The following is a 23,670-nucleotide window of genomic DNA, read 5'->3' on the forward strand; positions in this document are numbered from 1 at the left end:
GCTTGCTATCACAAGAAGTGCTGGGCTCATCTTACGGGAAAGGAAGCTGGGGGGAGGTGGGGCATTGGAAAGGGTTCCCTCTGGCAGGTAGTTCATCTCCTGGACAGGCTATCCAGGAACATTTTAGGATCTCCACCACAGGCTGACTGGGAGAAGTCAGAAAAATATCACCCAGATACAACTGAAGGACAGCTGATCCTGCCTGGGACTGAAGGGTGAACAAAATGATTTCTTGAGGTCCAGTCTTTTATGCCAGGTTTAAACATGAATACTGGAGTATGCATTCCTGTGTAACATTTTTGACACTCTGCTTATTTCCATCGTTTCAGACAGAACTGTCATGTTAAATGTTGGGGTTTTCCCCATATTGACCTGATGGGGATGTCAGAATGTATCAACATTTCATTATTACATTTAAAATAACTTCTAATATTTCATTGCCCTCTGCATTCCCTCTTTTGCCTGCAGAACATTACCAATTTGTGTTAATCCTGCCAAACAGAAACCAATCACCCAAGCTATTTTTTAAGGACTTGGACCACCTTATCACTGACAATACACACCAGAAAAAAATCCTCTTTTACCCCAAATGCAGCTGCCACCTTGCAAACCCAGCCAAGTCCCATTTTGTTGTTTTTTGTAGAATATTCCTTTCTTGCCACCTTGTCAGATTGTTCTTTCAATACAGTTCTCCAGCTCACCCCAAGCATATCCCAAGTCCACTAAGAAATAAAGAAAGAACGTATCATTTCACCTGAAACTTCTTTAAAGATGTTCTGCTCTGATTTGCCGTTATCAGCTCTGCTCAGCTACAGCTGGCTTCTCACCGTCAGCTTCCAGAGGACCCTGAAGCATGATCTCTGCAAGGCTGTGAGGCTCACACAGCTGCTGGCCATTTACTCATGCAAGATCCTGGTCCAGAGAGCAGCTGAGAACCGTGACGAACCATAACAGATTTGTCACTCTGTGTGCCTAGGGATTCCAAACCCTGCATTGTTTTGCACAATTAGGTCTCATAATCAGACATACAAAATTCACCTTTGCAGGAGGAAAAACGTCAGCTCCCAGAAGACTTCTGTATTTCTGCTCTCTGTTACAGAATCTGCTGTGTAATGATACACACTGGTTTTGGAGCAAGGAGCTCTGGAAGAGAATTCTCAGCAGAACTTGAAAAAGGAGGTGACAGAAAGGGGAAGTAAACTTTAAGGAACCCCTCCAGCCTTTTCTGTAGGAATACGTACACAGAATATGTACCCTCGCTCATATATCTGAGCTATTCTTTAAAATGAACGACTACAACCAAAGCCAAACTCCCTCAGCTCATCTAAACTGCTGGGTAGGAATTCCCAGCATGCTGCAGCATCTCACATCTGCCAGTTTGTTTTCAACACGACCCTGCCATAGAATTTGGACAAATACTGTATCACGCTAGGAAAGAATTACATAAATAAGAAGCTAGTTATTTCTAGAAGGTCTAGAGATGAGCTTTAAAGTATTTCATAGCAGTCTTTTTATTAAAACTCTTTGTTACTAGAGCTGCTAAGTAAATAAAAGGACAAGGTTAAATGAATCAGCCAACTGAACCTGAAATAACTGTAGGTTTTGGTAATATATACTGCTGGTCTTCATGAGGGTTTGCTGGAGAGTAATTTCAAGAATAGCTTCTTCCTTTCCTTTAACCTGGGTCTCATTAGTCATGTTCCAAGGCAACAGGTTTCCATGACAGCAAACATTAAGTATCCTGCAGCACAGCCCTTTGTTCCTGCTCTAAACGCTAAGCTTTCACTGCTACACCTCAACCTAGACCTGCTAACTTCATGAAAAAACATCCTGAATAATCCTAATAGATATCCTGAGTCAACTGTATTTTATTCCTACTACGACCTTGCAAAGGAACATGCCCTTCATTGAATTCTGTAGGAATGTCGTCACATTCTCCAAAAAGATGCTCTTACCTGCTCTGAGCTCACCAGATCTTGGCAGCTATTTAAAACAAAAAAAAATATCTTTATGTAAAATGATGATGCAGAGTCCCTGCTCATAACGTTAATGAAAACCCCACCAGTGACTGTCTGCACAATTGAGACCTCTGCTTGTAGACATTTTACACACTGTGAAAACAACATTTCCCTCTCACACAGAGGCTGTGCTAACAAAAGCATATCAAACACATTTTTAGTGGAGTAGAACATCATTAACAAGTACAGGTAGGAGTTTTCTCTCTTTAGGATATGCATCAAGTCTTGTTATTTTGATGGGACTGTTGATTTAGTGTCTCTAGGTATCTTTGAAAGCCTCACTCACACTGTTAAACTCCTCTAATCCTTCCTTGTAAACCCCTCCTGACCCCTAAAGTACCATTACTGCATGCTGTATTACTCCAGTGCAGCACAGTGTTAAGCAGAGGATAAAAACAGCAAACAAATGTGTAATCTATTGGAAGGAATGTGAAATAAACGAAAGACTCCTTTCACAAACACAGCATTATTCTGCCAACATAAATATAGACACAGAATTGTATCTAAACTTCAAAATAAGTTTCCTACAGGTTTCTGAAAACAAAGTTTTTCTTTTTGTAGGAGGAGGAAAAGAAAGGTTTTTGAAGATTCACTTTCAATGGCTTTTTGTTAAACAAAGGCTGATAAGCGAGAAACCCAAACGCCAGTTGCCCTTGAGTTATTTTTGAGAGCTGACACCTTTCAATAAGCCACAGCAATTAGAAATGTACAATGAAAAAAGTAACAGAAATGCTAAGAACTCATGAATCCTGTAAGATCCTGACACTCCTGCTCCTATCTCATGATGATTTGTCATACTTTGTAATATTCCTTCTGCCACTATTGCACTTATTTTTATCTCAGTCTAACGTGCGTCTCTCTCTTCAATTGTCAGGATACGTTCAAAGATGTCACAACTCATGAGTTGCAATTAGTCGCATGACCGAGAACCAGTCCTGTCACAACTGGTAAGTGGTAAGATCACAGTAAGGATCCTCCAGGCAGAGATGTTAACAAGAAAATGAAAAAGCTTTTTGTGAAATGGAGCTGGCAAAAGCAAGAACGGGTATCTAGGCTAACATGACCATGATTCAAGGTTATTTTAGTAAATGCTATTTTGCAGAGTAGGACGTGCTTGAAACTTGTCAGCAAGATAAGAGTTTAGATAACTGCAAAAGATGTTAGTGAAATTGGGAAGACTTAAGAAATCCATTTTCTGTTGCTTTTTTTTTTATTTTAAATAATCATTTCACTAAGTAATAAGCTCAGAAAGCTTTTGAGCATGTCCCAGGAAAGTCAGATTGAAAAGGGAAACAGCAGTAGCAAACAGATGAAATGGGTGGCAACACTTGAAAGAGATTTGAGAACATACACAACGGCCTGCATTACGAAAAATCAAGTGAAATATCAAGAGAAATGTGAAGCTTCTGATGAACTGTACTCCAGAGTGCAGTAGTCATTGCACAGTCCTATGGATGGCAACAAACTTCCATGAAGACAGAGGCACAGATGTATTGACACTGATATACAGGCAATCTGACAATAACTGAGCTTCATCTGGGCCTTTTCTCTCTGAAGAAGCAACATACTAAGTGAGAGTTGGGTTGATCTGAATGCTCCAGTAACATCGCTTACGTGAGTGACCCCCTTTCTCAGTGGAGGCTGTAAAAAACATGAATATAAGCTTTGTGTTCATGTTAAAAGAGAAAGAAATCCTACTGTTCTTTTTAAAATGACTGGACAGACACATTTAAGATATTCTTATTTACACCAGCAAGTCTTTTTGAACTTCTATTTTGATACACTTGAAAACTCAATAAATTTAACAGTTGTAAGAGTAAGAATAACAGTTTGGCTCAAGAAAAGAGTGAAGGGAAATGAAACTACCAATGATTTCATTGAACAGAAGACACTTATAAAAGTAAAGAGCTAGATTTGGAAAGAGCACATAAGAAACCACAATAAGTGGTTTCTTAATCAATTAAACACTCTAAACTTCAATTTAAATCGGAAGGAAACAATACACAACTCCTACAATTTCATTAATTTACTATTAAAAAATATGCATCTTCAGAGCTATTAAAAGCCCTTCAGCAATTTCACTACTTTTTCAAAACTGAAAGTGTGTCTTTGACATCAACACAGAGAAAACAGATGGATAAAGTAATTATAAAAAGCGCAGCATGATGCTATGAACCAACTTACTACAGTTTCACTAAGAGACAAGACAGGAAGAAAAGTGAGCTGACAACTTGCAAAGCTACTATTTTGTGTCAAAGTGCTCCCACTCACCAATAAAAAGGAAAAAAAAACTCCCTAGGAAGATACAAACAGACTGGGAAGGAAGGTACAATGAAAAAAAACTGAATAACCATGCAATAACCATGCACATTTAAAGATTAGAAAAATCCCTGAAGGAAAATACTGACTGTAGATTCTAGAAATCCAAGAAAATAAATGATGAAGAGTAATGCAAATCAATGCTTGGATCATTCAGGCATATTTGTCTGATAACTTACCCGAGTTTTGTGTAAGGCAATCTCATGACTTGACAGAAAAAAAATAAGTAACTACAAGTAATGGGACAAGATAAAGAGAATTTATCTCAACTTTGAAGTCCGTTAAAGACAAAATTAATCTCTGCAAGGATGCCAGGTCAAACAGTTTATAGAGTTCAAACTGCACTGACAGCAGATAGGCAAGTTTACCCACCTGGTTCCCTGCATACACATTTACAACATCTTATAACTCCAATGTGTTGTAACACATAATAGAGCATACAGCCCAACCAATTCTTCTCTGTTTTACTCATTTTCCATTTGTGGAGCTTATGAAGTTATAAAAGGTAAATTAAATTGATCAGTTTTCAGAAAAAAAGCCCACGTTCAACGACTAGAAAGCCAGTTCATCATATTAGGTGTCAGAATTGGGGAATGGAAAACTCTCTTGACAAAGACAGTTATTGGGGGAAACCTAATCAAAAGATACATGAGATCCTTGACCCCAAAATCCCCCAAACTATTTTCTCCTCTTCAGGATATTTCCTGCTGTCAAGCTGTAATGTTTCCAACAGCTGTAGCCTTTCTCCAAGACCAGGGGATCCAGGAAGACAGAAACAGGCCATCCACCTGCAGTGGCAAAAAGGATTTGTGAGACCTGGAAAAAGTCAGTCTCTAGTCAGAACAGTCTTCTGGATCAAACAGCAGCACAGCAGCTGGAGAACTGCCATACTGGCAGAGTGGAGCACAAGACAGAAGGAACATAGCATAACTAGAAGAAAGTGGGTGAATCAAAGAGAAATAAGTTTCTTTTTACACTAGCTGGGTTAATCTTTCTAAAACAGACTTATTAAATCAGAGCCCACAACAATACATCTTTTAGAAAAAACTTATTATTACAGCAGAATAATCATTACATTCAAAATAATTGACATTTGTACAAAAGTAGAGTCATATGGTCAGCAGTGGACCAAAAGTAGTTGAAATACCTCTTCCATGTACTGGTAGATGAACATTTTATGATGACAAAACCCGTAGCTAAAAGATGTGATACAAAACAAGTGTTCAGTCCAGCAAGGAAAAGAGAAACTAGAGCAAGGGTAAAAACAATTCTGAGAAACTTGCACGCAGAGTAACGCAAATACAGAATTGTTGAACCCTGTGCTACATTAGCTGACCTTCATCTTTTTTATACAAACAAACCCTTTTAGTTATTGGTTTTGGTTTTTCTCTGGCACATTGGGAAGCAATTTCAGCAAATGCATTTTGCAGGTGCATACAGCAGTTCTCTTTCCAGGTAGTTTTAACATTAAAATGCAGGTTTGTTCATGTACTCTTCCACCGTCTGGAGAAAAAAGAAACAATTGACACGTTATCAAGCAGTAGAGTAGTATAAAATCATTGAACCAAACCCTCATCTTTCTTGAGGACAGTTGTAGTTTTGCATGGAATTAAACCAGATTAATGTAGATATCATGCTACTTTTAAAATATTAACAGCCTTTCAGAATCTGACCTTCAAATAACACATAACACAACTGTGGCTAAACTCATCATGCCTAGGTGGCCACTGTGCCTAGCTTGTCTGGTTTCATATGCTAGTGCCAGCCCAACTTAAAAAACTGGGAAACTCCCTAGCCAAATCTACCAGTGTACTGTTCCCTTCAGTACTCAGAAAAATGAAGTCAACACATCATATTCAATTTCTCCTGCAATTGCTAACTCAATGGTACATGTTACAGAAGAAAATTGCAGCAGTTTTCAATGAGTGTTACATATCTATGCCTCGTAAAAAAGCTGTGCAGGTGTTTAAGAATAAAAATGGAGTTTTCCAGCATATGCTCTTTCCTATTTTAAACATTAACTGTAGGTCATTTGTTTCCAATGTATTAGTGAAACAGAATGGATTTTTCTGTACTGACGTATACATACCTAGACATGAAATATAATCTTAGATGACTTACATATATGATTAAATAACTTAGGCATACCATCATCTACTTCAAAAAAATGATAGCATTTAAAATGCAAGAATGCTGAAAAGCTTAAAGCTTCCCAAACTGCTACATTAATTGCATTGTTACACTATTAAAATTGAACTTAAGATATACTGGGCCAGTTATGTACCAGTAGCATTTAGCTGTATTTTAAACTCCTATCCAACAAAGAAGATGTAGGAAGATGAAGTGCTTGCCTTTAATCTTCTTCAGCCTTACCTCCTGCAACATGTCAGAGTCTTCTATGGCTTTCACCGCAGACCTCTTTGAAGTGTCTTGTACTTCTCCACCAATTATAAACTCATCAAGAATAAAATAAGCTTTTTCAAAGTTAAAGATAATATCCAGCTCACACACCTGGCAGAAGAAAAAATATTCCACATCTAAATTATTTTAAAAGCATTCTAAGCATTATTGGACCAAAAATTTTTTTAATAGTCAAAAGTATTCAATACATGCACTCTTGTGGCAGGTAGCTAGGTGAAGGACACTGCATTTTATTGCAGCTTCTGCATATAGCAAGGATATTCTACTTACTATATTTTGTATAATGCACTACCTACATGCGGGGTTTCAGAGAACAAAGCTGCTGCCCTAGCCCACTAGCCTTACAAAAGGCCTTTTACAGAACATGTAATACGAGTTACATATGCTCACACACATTCACAGAAGGAGACAAACACCCTGTCCCAGTGACCTTACAGTCACCAACTGTTTTGTTTTGTTTTTTATTTTGACAGAGTACAAATGTGAGTCAAGGCGCAGTGATTTAGATAAGAGAAGAATTAAAGTAGTAGGAACAATTTTAAAAGTATTCATAGAAAAGACAGGTCATTTATACTTTTTGAAGACTTTTTCAAATATAAATTTCTATCCTTTTTTAGGTCTTTTCTTTGAAAAAACCACCAAAAAGCAACTCCACTTTATTCTTCTCATCTTACCCAATACTATGGAACCACTCACTGTTCTTATAACTGAAGATACGAGGAGGGAGAATTAAAACTACCAGTTTTGTTATTTTTTTAAAAACACTTCTTCTCAAGCTTTCCGCTTAAATTCTATTCCCAGAAACACATATAAGGTATCAATATTAACTTTGTTTTGGGAGAAAGGATGTAAAATTGATCTTGTGTAATTTTCGGCACTATTTTATGAAATACTCTAATTATTAACTTCCCTCTGGACTGAGGAAGAGTATGGGGCAATTAGTGTAGAAAAAAACACAAAACAAAGAAGTTATTGATGTCTGTTTATCATCCAGCCAGAAACACAATGTTGGAGAATGAAACTTACATTTCCAAAGTATCTGTCCAGGAGTTCTACGTATCGATGAACGATCTCTAGCGTCAGGAGCTCGTTATCCTGGTCTTCTATTGCACAACAGAAATATAAACTGGCATATCTAGGAAAATAAAGACAAAAACATGAAAGCGAACAGCTGCACGCTCAGTGCTCTGCTCTTAGAAGTTACACAGGTGATAGTTAATGACTACCTTGTTTCTAAAATAATCATTTTCTTTCATTCTCACAGTGTCCTGGAGAACCCTGAAGAAGATTTGACAATTTAAACAAATCATTAATGTAGTTAGAAAAGCAAATTCCAACTCTTGTCAAAGCAGAATACCTACAACGCTGGTCTGAATAAAATGAGCAGCAAGTCAGTAGCACTCCAGAGATCTCCCTCACCTCCTGCAATAGCACTACAGTAAGTGGGGTTCATTAAACTATAGAATGTGTCACTGCTGTTTATTAACAAAATAAAAATATGGGAAAAAATGAAAGTGGAAGGCATTACATCTCACTAACCCTGCTGGATGTCAAAGGACTGACTGCATTTCATTTGGGGCCAGAAAACAAAAAAAAAAACGAGTTAGCCCAATCAATCTTTTACTTGCACCAAAACTTTCTATTTAAATCAACCCAAGATGAGATTCTACCTCAACTCTCTGGTGCTGTGGCTGGAGCAGCTCTGATCAGACATTTACATCCAACACTTCACAGCAAGAAAAGCTATTTTTGCTTAATGGGAGACGTCACTTAGTATGGTGTGCTGTGTCTTCAACCTCTTTGAAGACTACTGTTTACTACTTACCTCTTTGCAAGAACTAGAAGTCAGTTATTGCTTCGCTTTGTGTAAATGGGGGCCAATGATTTGTTTGGAAAAGGAAATGACAACTAACACTTTCCAACAAATATTTCAAAAATAAAATTAGACAAAGTGCTGAAAGTGCCTCAGAACTCTTCTTGTACCTTTTCTCAGAGTCTGATGAAGCCTACTAACACAAGTCAGCAGACCACCCTGAAGAATGCCAAGGGGGAGCAAAGTCAAAAGCCTCTTCATAGTATTTCAGCCTCTAATAGTTATTACATTTGTCTTATTTGACAAATAGTGCAAATAGTTTTTTTACCCCAGAATTTACCCTGCTTATTTATCCAGGGCCATTGTGCCATTAGACTCACAATGGCAGGTTCCCAACATCTTTACTCTTTAAAACAAAAACCAACAAGCCCCAAGTGCTAAAGTGAGCCTTTGTTTTCCCACTTGTAGCACATAATTTACATGAATAGTAATTATATGTTCTCATAAAATTACTCACACCTTTTGTAAACAAGCTTGAGGTCTTTCCAGTCAACAAAACTACTTGTTTTTTGATTGCGAGACAAAACAATCTGAACAATTTCTCGAACGATCTTTTTCTTCTCTTTCTCAGGTAGTGTCGTATACCATTTCTGAAGCCTTAATTTCCCCTGTCGACTGAACAGCAGTATAAAGTGTATCTAGAGCAAACAAAGTGACATGGTTAACGCTGGGGCACGGCCTCAGCCCCAGGCAGTGCAGGAGGCATCCCTGTGCCTGCCAGGACCCTCAGGGTCAGCACAGGTCTCCGACTGTCCTCTGATGGGGAGGACTGAGGACTGGCTGAGCATGGAAGCTGAGCCCCTTCCCCTCTGTCTCCTGTGCCATCCCTGGCAGACCTCCCCTCCCTGCATAACCTCTCCCACCGCACTTCTTTACCATGTATGACTGGTCACCGTGCTTTCTATTCTGCTACATCACCATCTTATGATAGTGAGAAGGGCCCAGCCCTACCTCCAGCAAGATTACATGTTAGCAAAGGGGATGAAGAGCAGGGCTAGAGAGATCACAGATACAGAGCATGGAACGGGATGAGAACATAACGCCTGGTAGTGATGGCCCATCACCAGGTTCTGGTAGTGCACTAAGTGCACTCACTGATCACTGTGTTCCTACAGGGAGCTACTAGGAGCAGAAGAAAGAAGCCAGCTACTTTGGGAAGGGAGCTCAATTAGATTTTACCAAAGAAATCCCTGGATTTTGAAACACAGAGGAGTCTGATGACACAAGAGCGACCTACAATGTTACTCTACAAAAAGCACTACATGTACAGGTCTGAAATTTCAAATTTCAAAGCCAGTCAGAATTTTACATGATTTGATCCATGATTTTTGCACGCTTAGTATCACCAGTGTTTTGAGATACACAAGTGCTACATTTTAAATGCTGGAGAGACTCTGGGAGAAATGTATCAATCCACAAATACACAAACACTTCCATAAGCTGATTAAAGAACTGACCACAATAGGCCTTTAGGCAGCACAGTTAAGTCATTTACCCACATCACAGAAATGGCTTTAAGAGTGCAGGAAATCTATCTTAGGATGACATTCTTCTCAACAGGATGCCCCTTGATAAACAACAGAACCCAGCGGGGTTCAAGATGGTGGCAAGGGAGAACATGAGCTGCTGTGCCTGTGCCAGCCATAGGCACAGCTCCTCTGCACCACGCTGCAGCCAGACCTGCATGGCCGGCACTGGGAGGAGGAAGAAGCACAGGAGCCTCCTCTTCCTCACCTGCAATGTCTGTAAGCTCTCAGCAGAAGGGAGCCCAGGACTGGCAGGCCCCTGGCCACGTCCCCATTTCCATTAGCCCAAATCCAGCCCTCCCTGCAGCGGCAGCCTACACCCTCGCCCTGCTCCCTCCTGCTTTTTCCATTGCTGTGCCTGTGCTCCCGTTACTTCACATATCCAGTAAGGTCTGAAGTTGAAGTTTACAATTACTGTCAAGATTACGATGCAGATATCTGTGAAGAAAAAATAATTCCACGTGCTAGCAAAATCTCAGCAGAGGATTTCACCAGAGAAGTTTCTGCTTAAAAGAAGGAAAAAAAATAGCAGCTAGATTTCATACAAATCATAGTTCATAACCATTCTCATAGCAGTTGGGTAATCTGAAGATAAGAGTTCTGACTATTGGGAAAGACTTCAAATACGGGAGCATTGTAAGGGTGGACACTTTCATTCATATCTGCCTGTGGCAGGACCTACTATTAGAAACGTGGCTCTCACTGTCGTTAGCCTAATGTGCTTGATAGAATTACAAGGATTTTCTAGCTGCCTTGTGTTGAGCACTACAGTAATTTCCAGATGTGTTTGCTAAATAAAGCAATTATGCTACTGGCAATACACATGGCTTGATTACAGTGAAGATCAAAGCACCATGTTCTTCCTTTTCTCCATCCATACTGCCAGCTGCTTTTTGACGTGGTAATATTCCAGCTGTCAGGGTTACCCCTTTGCAGCAGATGAAGGGACAGTGCTTATTGTCTATATGCTTTGTCCAGAGACGAGCTGAATGAAAGACTCTTGCTTGCTGCACAGCACATTCACTCCAGAGCCTTTGAAAAGGGGAGTGCATTCTGAAAAGCAAAATATAGGTTTTAAGATAAGAGCAGCAAATCTGCAGGTGTCCATTTAAAAGCAATCAGGCACAGGTAGCAGCTATTTGATAAACAAATTTCAAAATATGTTGAAACAGATGGGAGAGGATGATCATATTTGACTGAAAAGGCACAGCATCAGACAATGAATCCCTAGCAAAAGCTGACAGCGTGTTCAGCATAACAAGGTCACGCTGTTTTAGACAAGTTTCTAACATCTTCAAGAAGAAATACCTACTTAGAGTGCTTTAACAGGGGAAGATAATTAAAAGGTATTCAGGTCTAGTTTCAGTCGTTGGACTTAATGGCCCTTACATCTGAGATCCTGTAATTAATGAACATGTCTTTCCAGGAGAGCAACTCTGTGCCTTTAAAAGGCTAACTATCAATAAGCCAGGGAACTCGGTATTATTGCCATTTTCTCCTGACTAGCATACTTCAGCATGTTGTGCTTTACCCATAGAAAAGTGAGCTGCCCCCCATTTCAAATTACTTTGAAAACCACACTGTTTCTTGTACAGATGCAGCTGATGTTTCACCAGCTCTTTCATGAGTAAAGTTAGGGCTACTGTTCTTTGCAAACAGGAAATATCTACGGACTCTCACCAATGCATCAAGATTCATACACAAGCTTCAAAACTCCCACGTATTGGTCTCCCATACCATGCTCTATTTTATATGCAAAATGTAAGTGCAAACCCTGAAGATCAATTTCACTCTTATGGAAGTATTTACAGCAGGCAAATAGCTAATAGCCTCTGCTGTACTCCATTTCTAGTTTTACAGTCTGCAGAAAGACAGCACACCCCAAACTGCAAACATTTAGAAGAAAAATACAGACTTTTTCCCCCCTCTTTTCACTCTTCCGCCTTTTTCCAACTTCTAAATTCTATTCAACCTGGAGAACTCTCTAGGTAAGCAATATTACATTCTCAAGAGGTTGAATGGCTTAATTCCTCTAAGTGTAAACATCAAATTGCCCAGCCACACTGACACGATACAACACATTTTTCAATCTCATTGCCCTGATGATTACAGCTCACTGGAAAGATTGTGATGCATCAGTACACCTGGAAATGTTCAAGTACTGCGTAAACACAAATCTAACAGCTCATCTGTTTCTTGCTCTTTGACTGTGAAAACATGCTTCCTTTTCCATTGTGCCACTAATAAGATGGATGTTGATTAAGGAACTTTGGGTTGGTTTTCAGCAGCCAAGCTAGAAATAGAGGTATATTATCCTGCAACATTTTACTGATTTTAGTTCAAAATCCAGAGGACAGCGAAGACAGAAAGTTTGTTTCAAACCAAGTACCCCCAAAGCAGAGTGCTCGGTTTCCTTTTGGACAATAGCAGGGTGTGCTGGCTATGACTAACAACCACAGGACACGCAGGCAATGCCAGAGGGCATTTTGAGGTCCGCACTGGAGTAGGTCAGGATGATATGTGCAGTTCCTACCAGAGCATCAGCTGTCTTCAAACGTGGAGTCCAGATGAGACAGCCTTCAGTCTGGGAGTTGAGACTAATTTTATTAGCTAGTTTTACAGAATCAGACCCAACCACTTACTGCACGGTGCCAAATGAGCTCCCTAAATATCTGTAAGTAGCCAAAAGAATGCAAGCTGTATTAGCAGACCATTGTTTTCTGATTGGAGAAAACAGATATATATTTTTTTTTAATTGAGGATTCAAACCAGATTTCTAAACCTGAACTGTTCCCTTCCCTGAGTCAGCTGTAGCTATGTTATACAGCTGGTCAAAAAGTTACAGGCCTTCTGTTTTATTGAGATCTACAAGCCTTGTTGGGATAACACACACTTAGTTCCAAGGCTACTGGAAAATCAGACAGTAGGCTTTTGACACAAAATAATTACAGAGTAAATAGAACAGACATCAAAAACACCAAATACAGAAGGTTTACACCCTAGGATAACCAAACACTTCACACTTGGCTTGCTGGTTGCAAACTTAAGTCACTTGTGGCATTTACAGAGATTTCAAAACACACAAATATGCACTGCAGCATTCAGTAAGACTGTCTAAAGGACTGCAGACTACGCTGTACTACATACAGAGCAAATCATCCACAAGGACATCAGTGAAAAACATTACAGTGAAAAGACAAAGCAGGTTTCAAAAGCCTTCTGCAGCATCTACTAAATATGGTTGCCTTGCTGTTTGCAGGTAGATTTGCTCAGAGGCCTGCAGTTTCTGTCCACCAGCGCAGGGATTCCTGCATGGTCATCACCTGCATGGGTTTTCTTGACTCCCAGGGTTGCTTTCCCAGTTTGCTGCCCAATGTTATAAACACTTAAGAGATGCCACGTTTCTTCCTGCAAAGTGAGTTCAAGGGGTCTGTGCTGCAGGGATCTCACTCATCCAACTGCAAGAAGAACCCATGCTAACAGTGCTTTCTCCTCCTCCCATGAATCAGCTTACAGACAGCATTTGCCAATGGGTTTAAAACCTGTCCCATTGCACCTGGCTGCTCCAGGTCCCATAGTGGGAAGAACCCAAGTAGCCAGGGAGGGAAGGCAGGAACTGGAAGGCTGCAAAGCGAGGCAGGTCCATCTCTGCTGGTGCTTTGCTTTGGCAAGGAGTTGCTCCGTGAGGCAGCTTTGCTACTCAAGCAGCACAGTATTTAGATTCTGCAGGACTTCTCCCTAATCAAAGTCACCTTTATCAAACAGAAAGGCTCCTGAACGAGTAACTAGTAATGGTGAATTAGGAATTACCATCCTAAAATGGATGGCTTGGCAGAACTCAGAAACTCTTCAGTTCCATTCAAAACCTGTAAGTTTAAGGCTGCTGTTGCCAGCAGAGGCGATATATGACACTCTAATGAAGAGAAGCTCACAGACCACATAAAAAGAAAGGGCAATGGAATGAAAAAAAGCCACACCTTTGGCTGCTGATATGACAACCACCACTAACAGCAGCCTGGGGAAAGCCAGACTGACCGGCTGTACCTGGTTGAAAGAAAGCAACTTTCTGTCATAAAGCTCCCTTTTAACTTATTTCCTTGAAGTCTGCTTTATCCTTCTTTATCCTTCTTTATTGCTTTTGTCTAGCTGGGTTCATCCTCTGCACAACTTCTACGATTTTTCAGTCCTACCTCTGATATGAAAATTTCCTTCTCAACATAGATAGGCATCCAGAACTTGCATTTGTTAGTGCGGGTTTTTGCAAAGCATCTGGAAATTAAAAAACAAAACAAACTACTGACATTAAAAGGTTTATTTTAATAAAGGATGAATGTCCATGAAAAACGTATAGCTAACTGTGAGCACACACACTGTTTAGAAAGTCAGGTTGTTAAGGTATGACAAGAAAGATGGACTGAACGGACACCTAATCACCTAACACACTAACAAACTCCTGCTGCACAAACTCCTCAACTCGTCACTGGTCTTTAATACATATACACTGAGGTCAAAAGGACTTTTAGAGCTAAGGTGCAAAATACGAAAAAAGCGACTTTAGTAAAGATACCAGTTTCCTTTGTGCATTGTAATTAGTAAACAACAGAATGAAATGCAATAAAAAGAAGCGCAATCCAGTGAAATGAAGCTAAATGCAATCCAATGAAATGCAGAAGAATACAATGCAACCCTAAGCCTAAGACAAAAGCCATGCAGTGGAATGCAAGGAAATGAAATGCAGCATAATGGAATCCTTGTTACTGCTACTACAACTTTTATTCACAGTATCACAAAAGCCAATCCTTTTATATTAAATACTGTACAATCTTAGCTTTAACATTTAAAATACAGAGTCTCTCTGATGTAAGCAAGTAGGAAAAGGAAAATAAGTGAGAAAGCAGCAATGTATTGTTGCCCAACTGGAACAGAACTCCTTCCAGCTTAATCTTCATTAGGAGCATTTCTGCACAATTTCCTCTAAACAATGCATCCAAAGTCCATGCAATAAAACCTGTGCCAGATCATTACAGGCACACGTGACCATATTTACACACTGATTTTATTCTTTTCAAGATGAAGAAGTCAACCCTATTTTATTACTGAAGAGTTTCAACTGACCAGCATGCTAGCACTGAAAGGATAGGCACTCATGTTGTACTGATCCAGCCAACCTCCTCCCTGATAGCCTCACTACAATTAAATAAACTATAATTGAGACAGTGTAGCTGAGCTCAAGCTCTGAGCCAAACCCACTTCTGGCCCTAACCAAGGATGGGAAAGTAGTGTTCAAAGCAGTATCTCATTCTGGTGCACTGGAGTGCTTGTACTTGCCCCCAAAACAATAGAACTAGCTGACACGATGGTTAGAGCAATTACAAACTGCAGCCACGCTGCTGGTCAAGAAAACGTGGGTGAAGGTGAGCTGCTCTGAGGAGGAGATGAGGCAGGAGGCCTCACCTGCAGCACTGCCCCAGTGACCTGACTCGGCAGAAAGCAGGGCAGTGCCAAGGCTGGCCGTGGTTTGCTTTCATTATTCCTTTCATTACAAGAAGTTGAAGCTGGTGATTTATCTCAGCCCCAGTGAGTTTTACAGTCACAAAAAGTAAATGAAGAAAAAAAAATCCCAGTCTGGTTCTCAAACACCTGGCAAAGAAACAGAGCTAAAATCTAACCCACTGGACTCTGACAAAAGGTGCGGCCTCTGTTACTCCCATTTCCACTCTGTCTTATCAGATATTTGCAGAGCCCTGCTGCGCATACTGTAGTGCTCTTCCCTTGCCTCTGACCTCTCAGGAGTAAAGGAGGAAGGCTCTGCCCTAGAGCAGGGCACATAGCAGGTGGAGGGTGTTCCCCAGCATGCCAGCCAGTGAGGAACAGCACTGGTGCCCAGGGACAGCAGTGCCTGGTGGGGACACAGCACCAAGGGCCTTGCAGCAGCCCCACACCTACCCCTCTGCCTTCCATTTGTCTCAACAGAGACTCACTGGGAACCGGAGCTCAGAGGCAACGAAGACAGATGTGAGTTTGGATGGTGTTTGTGGATAACTTTGAAAGAGTATGGAAGTAATTTTCTGGAAACACTGAAACACTCCACTGAGGCATTTTCAGTAGAGACATGCTCCATCTTCCGCTTTAATCTTCCATGAGACTTTCCAGCTCCTCAGCATGGGAGCTGTCAGGTCTGAGTATTTCATTGTAGGTCATGCAACAATTCCCATGGCATTTCTAGAGCTCCAAGCAGACAACCACTCTCTGAACACATGATGCAAGACGTAAGGCACAACATGAAAATGCAGAAGCTTACCAACAAACAAAAATATTCCATTTCTTATTTCCTTGTGCCTCATGTCTATTGCCTGCCTCAGGGGACAAAGCAGAAGGTGATGACCATGCAGGAATCCCTGCGCTGGTGAACAGAAACTGCAGGCTTCTGAGCAAATCTACCTGCAAACAGCAAGGCAACCACATTTACTGGATGCTGCAGTCTTTTAATGCCCTCTTTTTTCTTCTCAGGCCTGGAATGAAAATAGCAGACAGACATCTTACACAAACCCAGTAAGTCAGGGAAGAAAAAAGACTGCTGCAGAGTACCTGTTGTTACATCTGTCATATTGAGAAGCAGAAATCCAGGACACATTAGACCAGGAATACGCGTCTGGCCAGAAAGACACATCATTCTTGCCTTCAAACATGCAAATGTAAATTTTAGTTCCCAGTTCTAGCCCACAGACTCCACATACTTACATTCCTACTTGCAAATGAAACACCATTTGTGCACAACTGCACAAATACTGCAATGTCTGCAAATAGAATAAGGCCCAAGGCTGGCCGCTCAAAAGAGCTCCACTCAAAGCAGCCAAGCAAAGGCAGATGACAGCCTGCTGGAATAGGGCAGCAGGGAAACAAATGGGAAGAAAGTTTAATTAGTAGATATGCATGGGTGATATAGAAAGAATTATTTTTACAGCAGCAGTATCATTTTAATTTAGGCATCATTGGAAAGAATACAACTGGCTTGCATAAATGCCTGATATACATGCCAAATGCTGAAACATAAATCCTCTAAGCATTGCAGCAAGAGCTGCTCTATCCGCCCTCTCTGGCCCACTGGTTTCCTCTGTGCCTCCATCATTTTGCCCTCTGGCATACAACTAAGGCCTTCAGAAGGTCTACAGCATGGTTTGTAAAGCACAAGATTCTTTAGTAATTAGAGGAAAGATACAGAAAAGCTGCAAAGGCACAAACATTTTCACATGGTCCATGCACTAAGCGTACTACCCAGAGACTGTAAAGGATGAATCACAATTCCTGCTTAGCCAGTGAGTCCAGAACAGCGATACTCTGTAACGAGCAAGTACATGAGAGAGATTATCCAAAACTAAAGAGAATCACATCAACAGCCAGAGATTACAGATTTCCTGAGAAGAATCTAATCCTAATAAACATTTTTTCCAAGTAAATCTCACAGAATTGTATTCACAAGTCCAGCTAAATAATAAAGTGGTAACTGAATATCAAATCATGGATTCCCCTCAAGCCCTGCTCTGATCTGCGCGTTTCCCAGGACAGCAGGCTATAAGAAGCAGAGCATGCATAAAATCATTCTTCTGGTACCCTTCATTCTCCAGGAAACACAGGGTTTCATGTTTAGGGCCAGAAACTGGATCCAGACAACCCACCTGTGGACCCATCTTCTACAAACTGCATGGCTTGACTACCAGCACACCCACTGTACAGTGGATTAAAGTCTCACCATGAAAAAAAATATTCCCTTTTCTTTACATTTAATGTCTAAAAATTTCCAAATTGCAACTGTTAGGAGGCATTCTTTACAGCATTTATGATTTCACACATTCCTGTTCTTTCCCCTATAGTACCTACTTCCAAGCTGAAAAGTCTCCATCTATCAGGATCTTCTCTAGCGAATGCTACTCCATTACTATTACCCACTTCCATACATATTGTTCTCTACATGACAAACATGACACGTACTCCCCCCCACACCATGATGTATAACACTGCCTCCAACAACAAGATTCATTTATTTGTAGTTTTCTCTTCTTTTCCCATCTATTTTTATCTGCTGCCCTTCACATCCTTCCAAGTTAAATTCCTAGAGGCGAGATTCATCGCCTCTGCTAGGCTGATACACAGCTGTGTCACTGAGGGGGGGAAAAACATGCAAGGTTTAGAGCACGTTCTTCTTCAAATCATTGACAGTAAGTTCTGCACAACACTAAAAATATCTTTTACAGGCCTGTGTTTATTTTAGCAGTTAAGGGCACTGAGAATGTTGGGAAAGTCACTATTCAGAAAAGCCAAGATTTACAAACACCAGGCAGGTGTCACCACCTGCACTCACCTCAACCAACATTTCCAGCCAAGCCTCTAGATCCGTGATGAGTATCACATGCCTCGCTACATGGAAACACCGCCTGCCAGCTCCTTCCCAAGCACACAAAGTATGTCTTCAGAGCCTTCTGCTCAACAGGGGCTTCTTTTGATCTTTCTCCAGGGCTTCAGGTCATGCCAACAGGTACTGATGCTTCACATTGTACTGATGAGCAGCAGAGGCAGGAGGGAAGCAGGACATTTTACTCTGCAGGCACCAGTTCTGTACTCAGAATTGTGCAAATAGAAAACTTGATAATACTGATAATGGCGAGGTGGCTGTGGGATTGTGGTGTTGCAACACTCACAGGCATGAAAGACTGCAGCAACACGTGTCCCTGGGGAAAGAAATAATTTCTCTGTCCATTCCTGGCTTTCACTTTCTGATCTGTTGAGACAGCAACCCTTCTGGCCATGTTTCTCTGCTGCACCCATACCCTGTCAGAGAACAGAATGCAGTCTTTTTTTCTAAAAATCCTTTGTTCTGCAGTCACAAGGTAGCAGCTGGGCAGTAACACAGCCATTCTCAGCAGGACATGAAGCTTGTCTAAAGGGCTCCCCTGAAACCAGCCTGGAAATTTGCAGCAGAGCAAACAATGGCAACAACGCTCCTGCTGAGACACGGTCCCATTTTCAGGACGACCTTCCATTCCAATCTCCTAGCATTTAACACTGGTGGCAAGCACAACCCCCTCACGCTAAACAGGAGAAACGGATCTAAGGAGAGCTTTTAAATGACCTGCTGAAAGTTCTTCAGTTGTCAGCCCGAATAAGGTTTATTCTTAGTCTGTAACCCAATAATCCTTAATTCTTGACAGCAACCCAGCACAACGACCCTTTCTGGAGGACAGGCAGAGAAATTTTAAGCACGAGTACTTCGACAAAAGCACCCTTTCATGGGCACTGGATCTACAACAGGAGAACAGGGTAAGGCTGACAGCACTGCTTGGTGTAACAATGCCAGCAAGTGTTTGCACTATGAGCTCAGCAAAGGAATAAGAATACACGCTCACTTTACTAAATTATAGTCATCAAACAGCAGACAATCCTGCTAATAAGTAGCACCATTGTGAGCACCACTCCCTTGGGACCATCGTGAGTGCTTTGAGAACTAGCATTTGTTTAGTGCACGCACCACGGAGAGATCTGAGATCAGCTTCCCCGAAATCACCTCCCATATTTACTGACCTTCAAGGGCACAGTATGAACTCCGGTTATTTACATAAGCGTTACATCAGGAAATGGATATGGAGAGCTGTGTCAAGAGGTAACTGGAAAGGTTGCATATATCTATGTATGTATACTGGGACTTGAGGTATGGAGACTGCATTGCCATCTGTAAACTCATTACTGCACAGATTTTACATGCAAATCTGAACGGCAGGCACATCTTTCCGAAGACACAAAATTAGACTAACACACGAGGGGGTGCATTCTGCTAAACCATTGGAAATAAAACAATTCAGCTCCACTTCTGAGGATAGAGCCACACGTCAAAATTCAGCCCGTGATGAAAGTGCTGCGACTCGGTGCAGCTGCACTGCCGTCACTGAGAGCACAGATGCACACAACAGGAAAACTGTGCACAACAGGAGCTCTGGGCATGATCGCAGAACCTGCCCCAGCTCTGATAATCACTGCGAGATGGTTTCTCAATTGCATGGCATTGCTGACCATCTTATTGCTCGACAGCCCACAGTCTTCTTGGGGAAAGTCCAGCCATTATTCCAGGGATGTAATCCAGGGATGCTGGCCACTGTGCTTAACAAAAGAGAATAATAACCAAGCAACCTCTCCCGATCCCAGCAAACAACCACCGGAGCCTCTGCGAGCAGCCTGAACGCCCCAGGGGCTGCCCTAGCAGGATGCCCATAACCCAAAGGCTGCCCACCCCGAGCAGCCACCACTACCTGACCATGCCGCAATGCCATGGCTGCCGGCACGCAGCAAGGAGCAGAACCAGGCTCATGTGCTCCCTGTTAAACAGACATGTTACACCTCGTCGCTTTGCTGCGAATTGCCCCCTACCTGAGTGGCTGTAGTTCATCTCAGAGCCCACCAAACCAGGGCTCACCTAACTGCACGCACTGGCACCGTGATCATTTCTGAGCCTGACGAAACAACTTCAGCCACGCTTGGCACACGACAGCACCACGGCTCAGTCAGCTCCTACAGCGGATGCAGCCAACCCAGGGAAAGGGCCCTTCCACACGTGCTGCCCCGGAAAGCCGCTGCTCGGGCTCCACCAGGACCCACGTGAAACCAAACCCGACATTCCTGCAGGCACCGAGCTGACTCGAGCCTCAGCTCCTCGTGTTACTGGTAGACTTAATCAGGTCTCTGCGGAGCAGCCCCATTTTCCTGCTTGGCTACGAAAGGCCGTGCGTGTGACCCAGGCTCACCCCGCCGGCAGAAGGGAGGAAACAGAAGGAGAAACGCAACGCTCGCGTCCCAGCACAGGTGCAGTCCTTGCCCAGGCTCTCCTGGAAGCTGCATTCCCGCTCCTCGGAAGAGCTGGGACAGCCCTCCACCTACCTGCTAACAAACACACGTTACCTCCGCTTAAAGGCACCTGGGGCCATTCATTCCCGCAGGGATACTCACTCACAACCCCAATTGCTTTTGCTCCGAGACCGAGGTCTGCGCTCCGCTCCCTGCCCGCTGCCCAGCGCTCCGGGACGGCGCAGCCGGACGCCGACCTTCCCGACCTCCCCGTGCCGCAGCAGCGCGCGGAGGCGGGCAGGCCGTGCACTTACCATGGTGCCGCGGCGGCGGGCTGAAGCCGGCCCGGCCCGGCTGGCTGCCGGCTGCCTCCCGCCCTGCCTGCCCGCGGCGCGCCAGGTGAGGCCCCGGCCGCATCGCGCCTTCCCACAATGCCCCGAAAGGAAACTCCTCCCGCACCTGCCGCCGCCCCGGGCGCCGAGCCCGGCGGGGAGCCCGCGGACGGGACGGTTCTGCCCGGCCGGGCCGGGGTGCGGCCCGCAGAAGGCAGCTGTCGGGCACGGCCTCCAGCGCTGCGATGCGGGGACCGGAGCGTGCCTAGCTCCTGTTTGAGTACCTTACATGTCTGGGCTTTGCTACGCCGCGCTTCGAGCCTGAGCTGGATGAGAGAGCGGGATGCGAACAGCTCTGCCAGCTGAGCAGCAAAGCCCTGTAACCTCTGGCAGGGATTTGCTGATAAATAGCAGATGCCAAAAGAATATGCAACTTCCACAGACTCAGCGTTCCATCAGAAGCTCTAAATCCGGGCCTGAGGCTGCTGAAGCTCTTACTCAGAGACTGATCCATGGACAAGATACCACAACGACAGAAAATGGGAAGTTAGGGTGTTGAACTCCCACATATGCAGTCAGGAGAGATGTTTCCCCAAGCATAGTGTGCATCTAGCTGCACACACAGCTCTGGATTCGGGATACAGTTCTCAGCAATACAGGGAGAGCCATGCCCTCTCCTGCACACAGTGCTGGACCTGTTAAGTCATCAGCAAAATAGAGAAATCTGAAGGATTCCAATGGCTGCCACTGGGGAATCCCTTTCTAAGCCTCTGGCTTCAGCAAAGGGGGAACATCCCTTGGACAAAAGCAATTGTGACTCCACAGTGGAGACAACAATGGGGTGAAGACTGTTCATGGTTGGAAATATTTGCAAGAACAGAGGGAGAAGGGAGGCTGCCTAAGTGTCAGAAACATTCCTAGTTTTCTCCCTGCAAAAATGGAAGAATTGATGCTGTTTAAAGAGAAATGCAGGAAGAATGAAGCCTTATAACTAACACAGGCTGAGCTAGGAGGGGATGCCAAAAAACAACAAAATAAGATTTTACAGAGAGAAAACATTATCACTGTGACAAGTTTCTAGGCATGCACCTATGTGTCAGCCTATGCCTAAATCTCTCATTCAACTGTATCCTCTTAACTGTAAAGAATACACACTGGGATATGCAGGGATGTGGTCCTTATGCTCATGTAGAGTTGTGGTTTCCATACTTCCCTCAGCATGCATGACCCCTGCCCCCTGTAACCTATGATCTGACCTGGAAACATTCATTAAAACCTCTGTTTCTGTTTGTTCAGTTCTTGTTTCTCTTTATATATAGGGGTGAGCACTGCCCTCAGTTGCTGCAGGCTGATGAGTGCTCTGGTTTTGTTTCTGTAGTGCACAACACAAGAAGCACGAGTCCCAGCTCTCTGCAGACCTCACCAGTGTTTCATTTGCTTGCCTCTGGCCTCTCTAACTTTGTGAGAACACACTCTGGGCCTATAACTCAGCTCTATATCAACAGACCACATGAAAATGCTCTCCTTTCACACCACAGCCGTGGTGCCACACAGCACCAGACACACTGATTTTGCTGGGGCACTCTCCTGCCATCAGTGGGCCTGCCAAATAAACACTTGTTATTATCAGCATCTGACAAAGTAGACCAAAACCTGTTCCTAGAGTCTCTGAAGGTAGCTGGGATGAGTCAGTAGGCTACAGAAACTGCCATGCTGACAGGCAGGCATAGTGCCTTCCCTAGGAGGTCAACATTTAGGTTCCCCACAACCACAGAATCATGCTTCTTCCCATTAAGCCACCAGCCCTCCCTGCTTTGGCATGTGCAGAACAGCAGAGAGCTCTGCAGTCAGAAGCCAGATGTTCCTCAGTGCTGCTGATCGAGAATGTCTATAGGCACCACTGTAGAATTCCTAAATCTCCAAAAACCAGCTGCTATGCCAGGAACATGCACTTGCAGTTGGCTTTACCTAACATGCAAGAATATAATACCACAGTGCAGTTGTGCTGGATCTGCAAGTATCAACACTTTCATCTCCAAAATGAATTAGAAATTAAGGGTTGAACATTTCTTCCCTGCTCATCCCTCCCCCCCCACCCCCCACCCCCCCAAAAAAAAAAGTTTAAAAAACCAACTCTCTTCTGCAGCCTACCTCTCACCTAGTTATGTTGTTTAATCCAGTGATGGACAGTAATTTTTTTTTTTTTTTTTGCTTAGCGTTTTGCCAATAATCTTACCTTCCTATGCAAAGACCTATCCTAAACAGGCCTATGAACTCAAGAAATCTAACCCGCTGCTTTTGTGGTTTTGCAAGTACATCAGAAAAAAGCTGCAACAACACATCATGCTTAC

The 23,670-nt window shown here is 42.8% G+C and overlaps 1 protein-coding gene and 1 long non-coding RNA gene across 4 annotated transcripts; one reads left to right on the forward strand and one right to left on the reverse strand.

The window, feature by feature from the left end:
- The first annotated feature begins 1,717 nt into the window (after positions 1 to 1,717).
- On the forward strand, positions 1,718 to 9,078 carry LOC149916592 (uncharacterized). Its single transcript, XR_016469590.1, has 3 exons — positions 1,718 to 2,207; positions 2,893 to 2,965; positions 8,023 to 9,078. It is a non-coding gene; the product is annotated as an uncharacterized LOC149916592 (long non-coding RNA).
- On the reverse strand, positions 5,360 to 22,967 carry AP1S3 (adaptor related protein complex 1 subunit sigma 3). Of its 3 annotated transcripts, none has more exons than XM_090147232.1 (5): positions 22,935 to 22,967; positions 9,091 to 9,269; positions 7,785 to 7,893; positions 6,711 to 6,848; positions 5,360 to 5,840 (listed from the first exon to the last, which is right to left on the reverse strand). In XM_090147232.1, the coding sequence occupies exons 1-5, from the start codon at positions 22,950 to 22,952 to the stop codon at positions 5,805 to 5,807; spliced, it is 480 nt and encodes a 159-aa protein (XP_090003358.1). In that variant the 5' UTR covers positions 22,953 to 22,967; the 3' UTR covers positions 5,360 to 5,804. The 3 variants fall into 3 exon arrangements, with proteins under 3 accessions (XP_090003358.1, XP_090003357.1, XP_090003356.1); XM_090147231.1 differs by lacking the exon at positions 22,935 to 22,967 and adding an exon at positions 18,517 to 20,562; XM_090147230.1 differs by lacking the exon at positions 22,935 to 22,967 and adding an exon at positions 14,348 to 15,748.
- Between the last annotated feature and the right edge of the window lie 703 nt (positions 22,968 to 23,670).

The sequence above is a fragment of the Phasianus colchicus genome, chromosome 10, assembly GCF_987193195.1.
Source record: "Phasianus colchicus chromosome 10, bPhaCol1.hap1.1, whole genome shotgun sequence".
Classification (NCBI taxonomy): Eukaryota; Metazoa; Chordata; class Aves; order Galliformes; family Phasianidae; genus Phasianus; species Phasianus colchicus.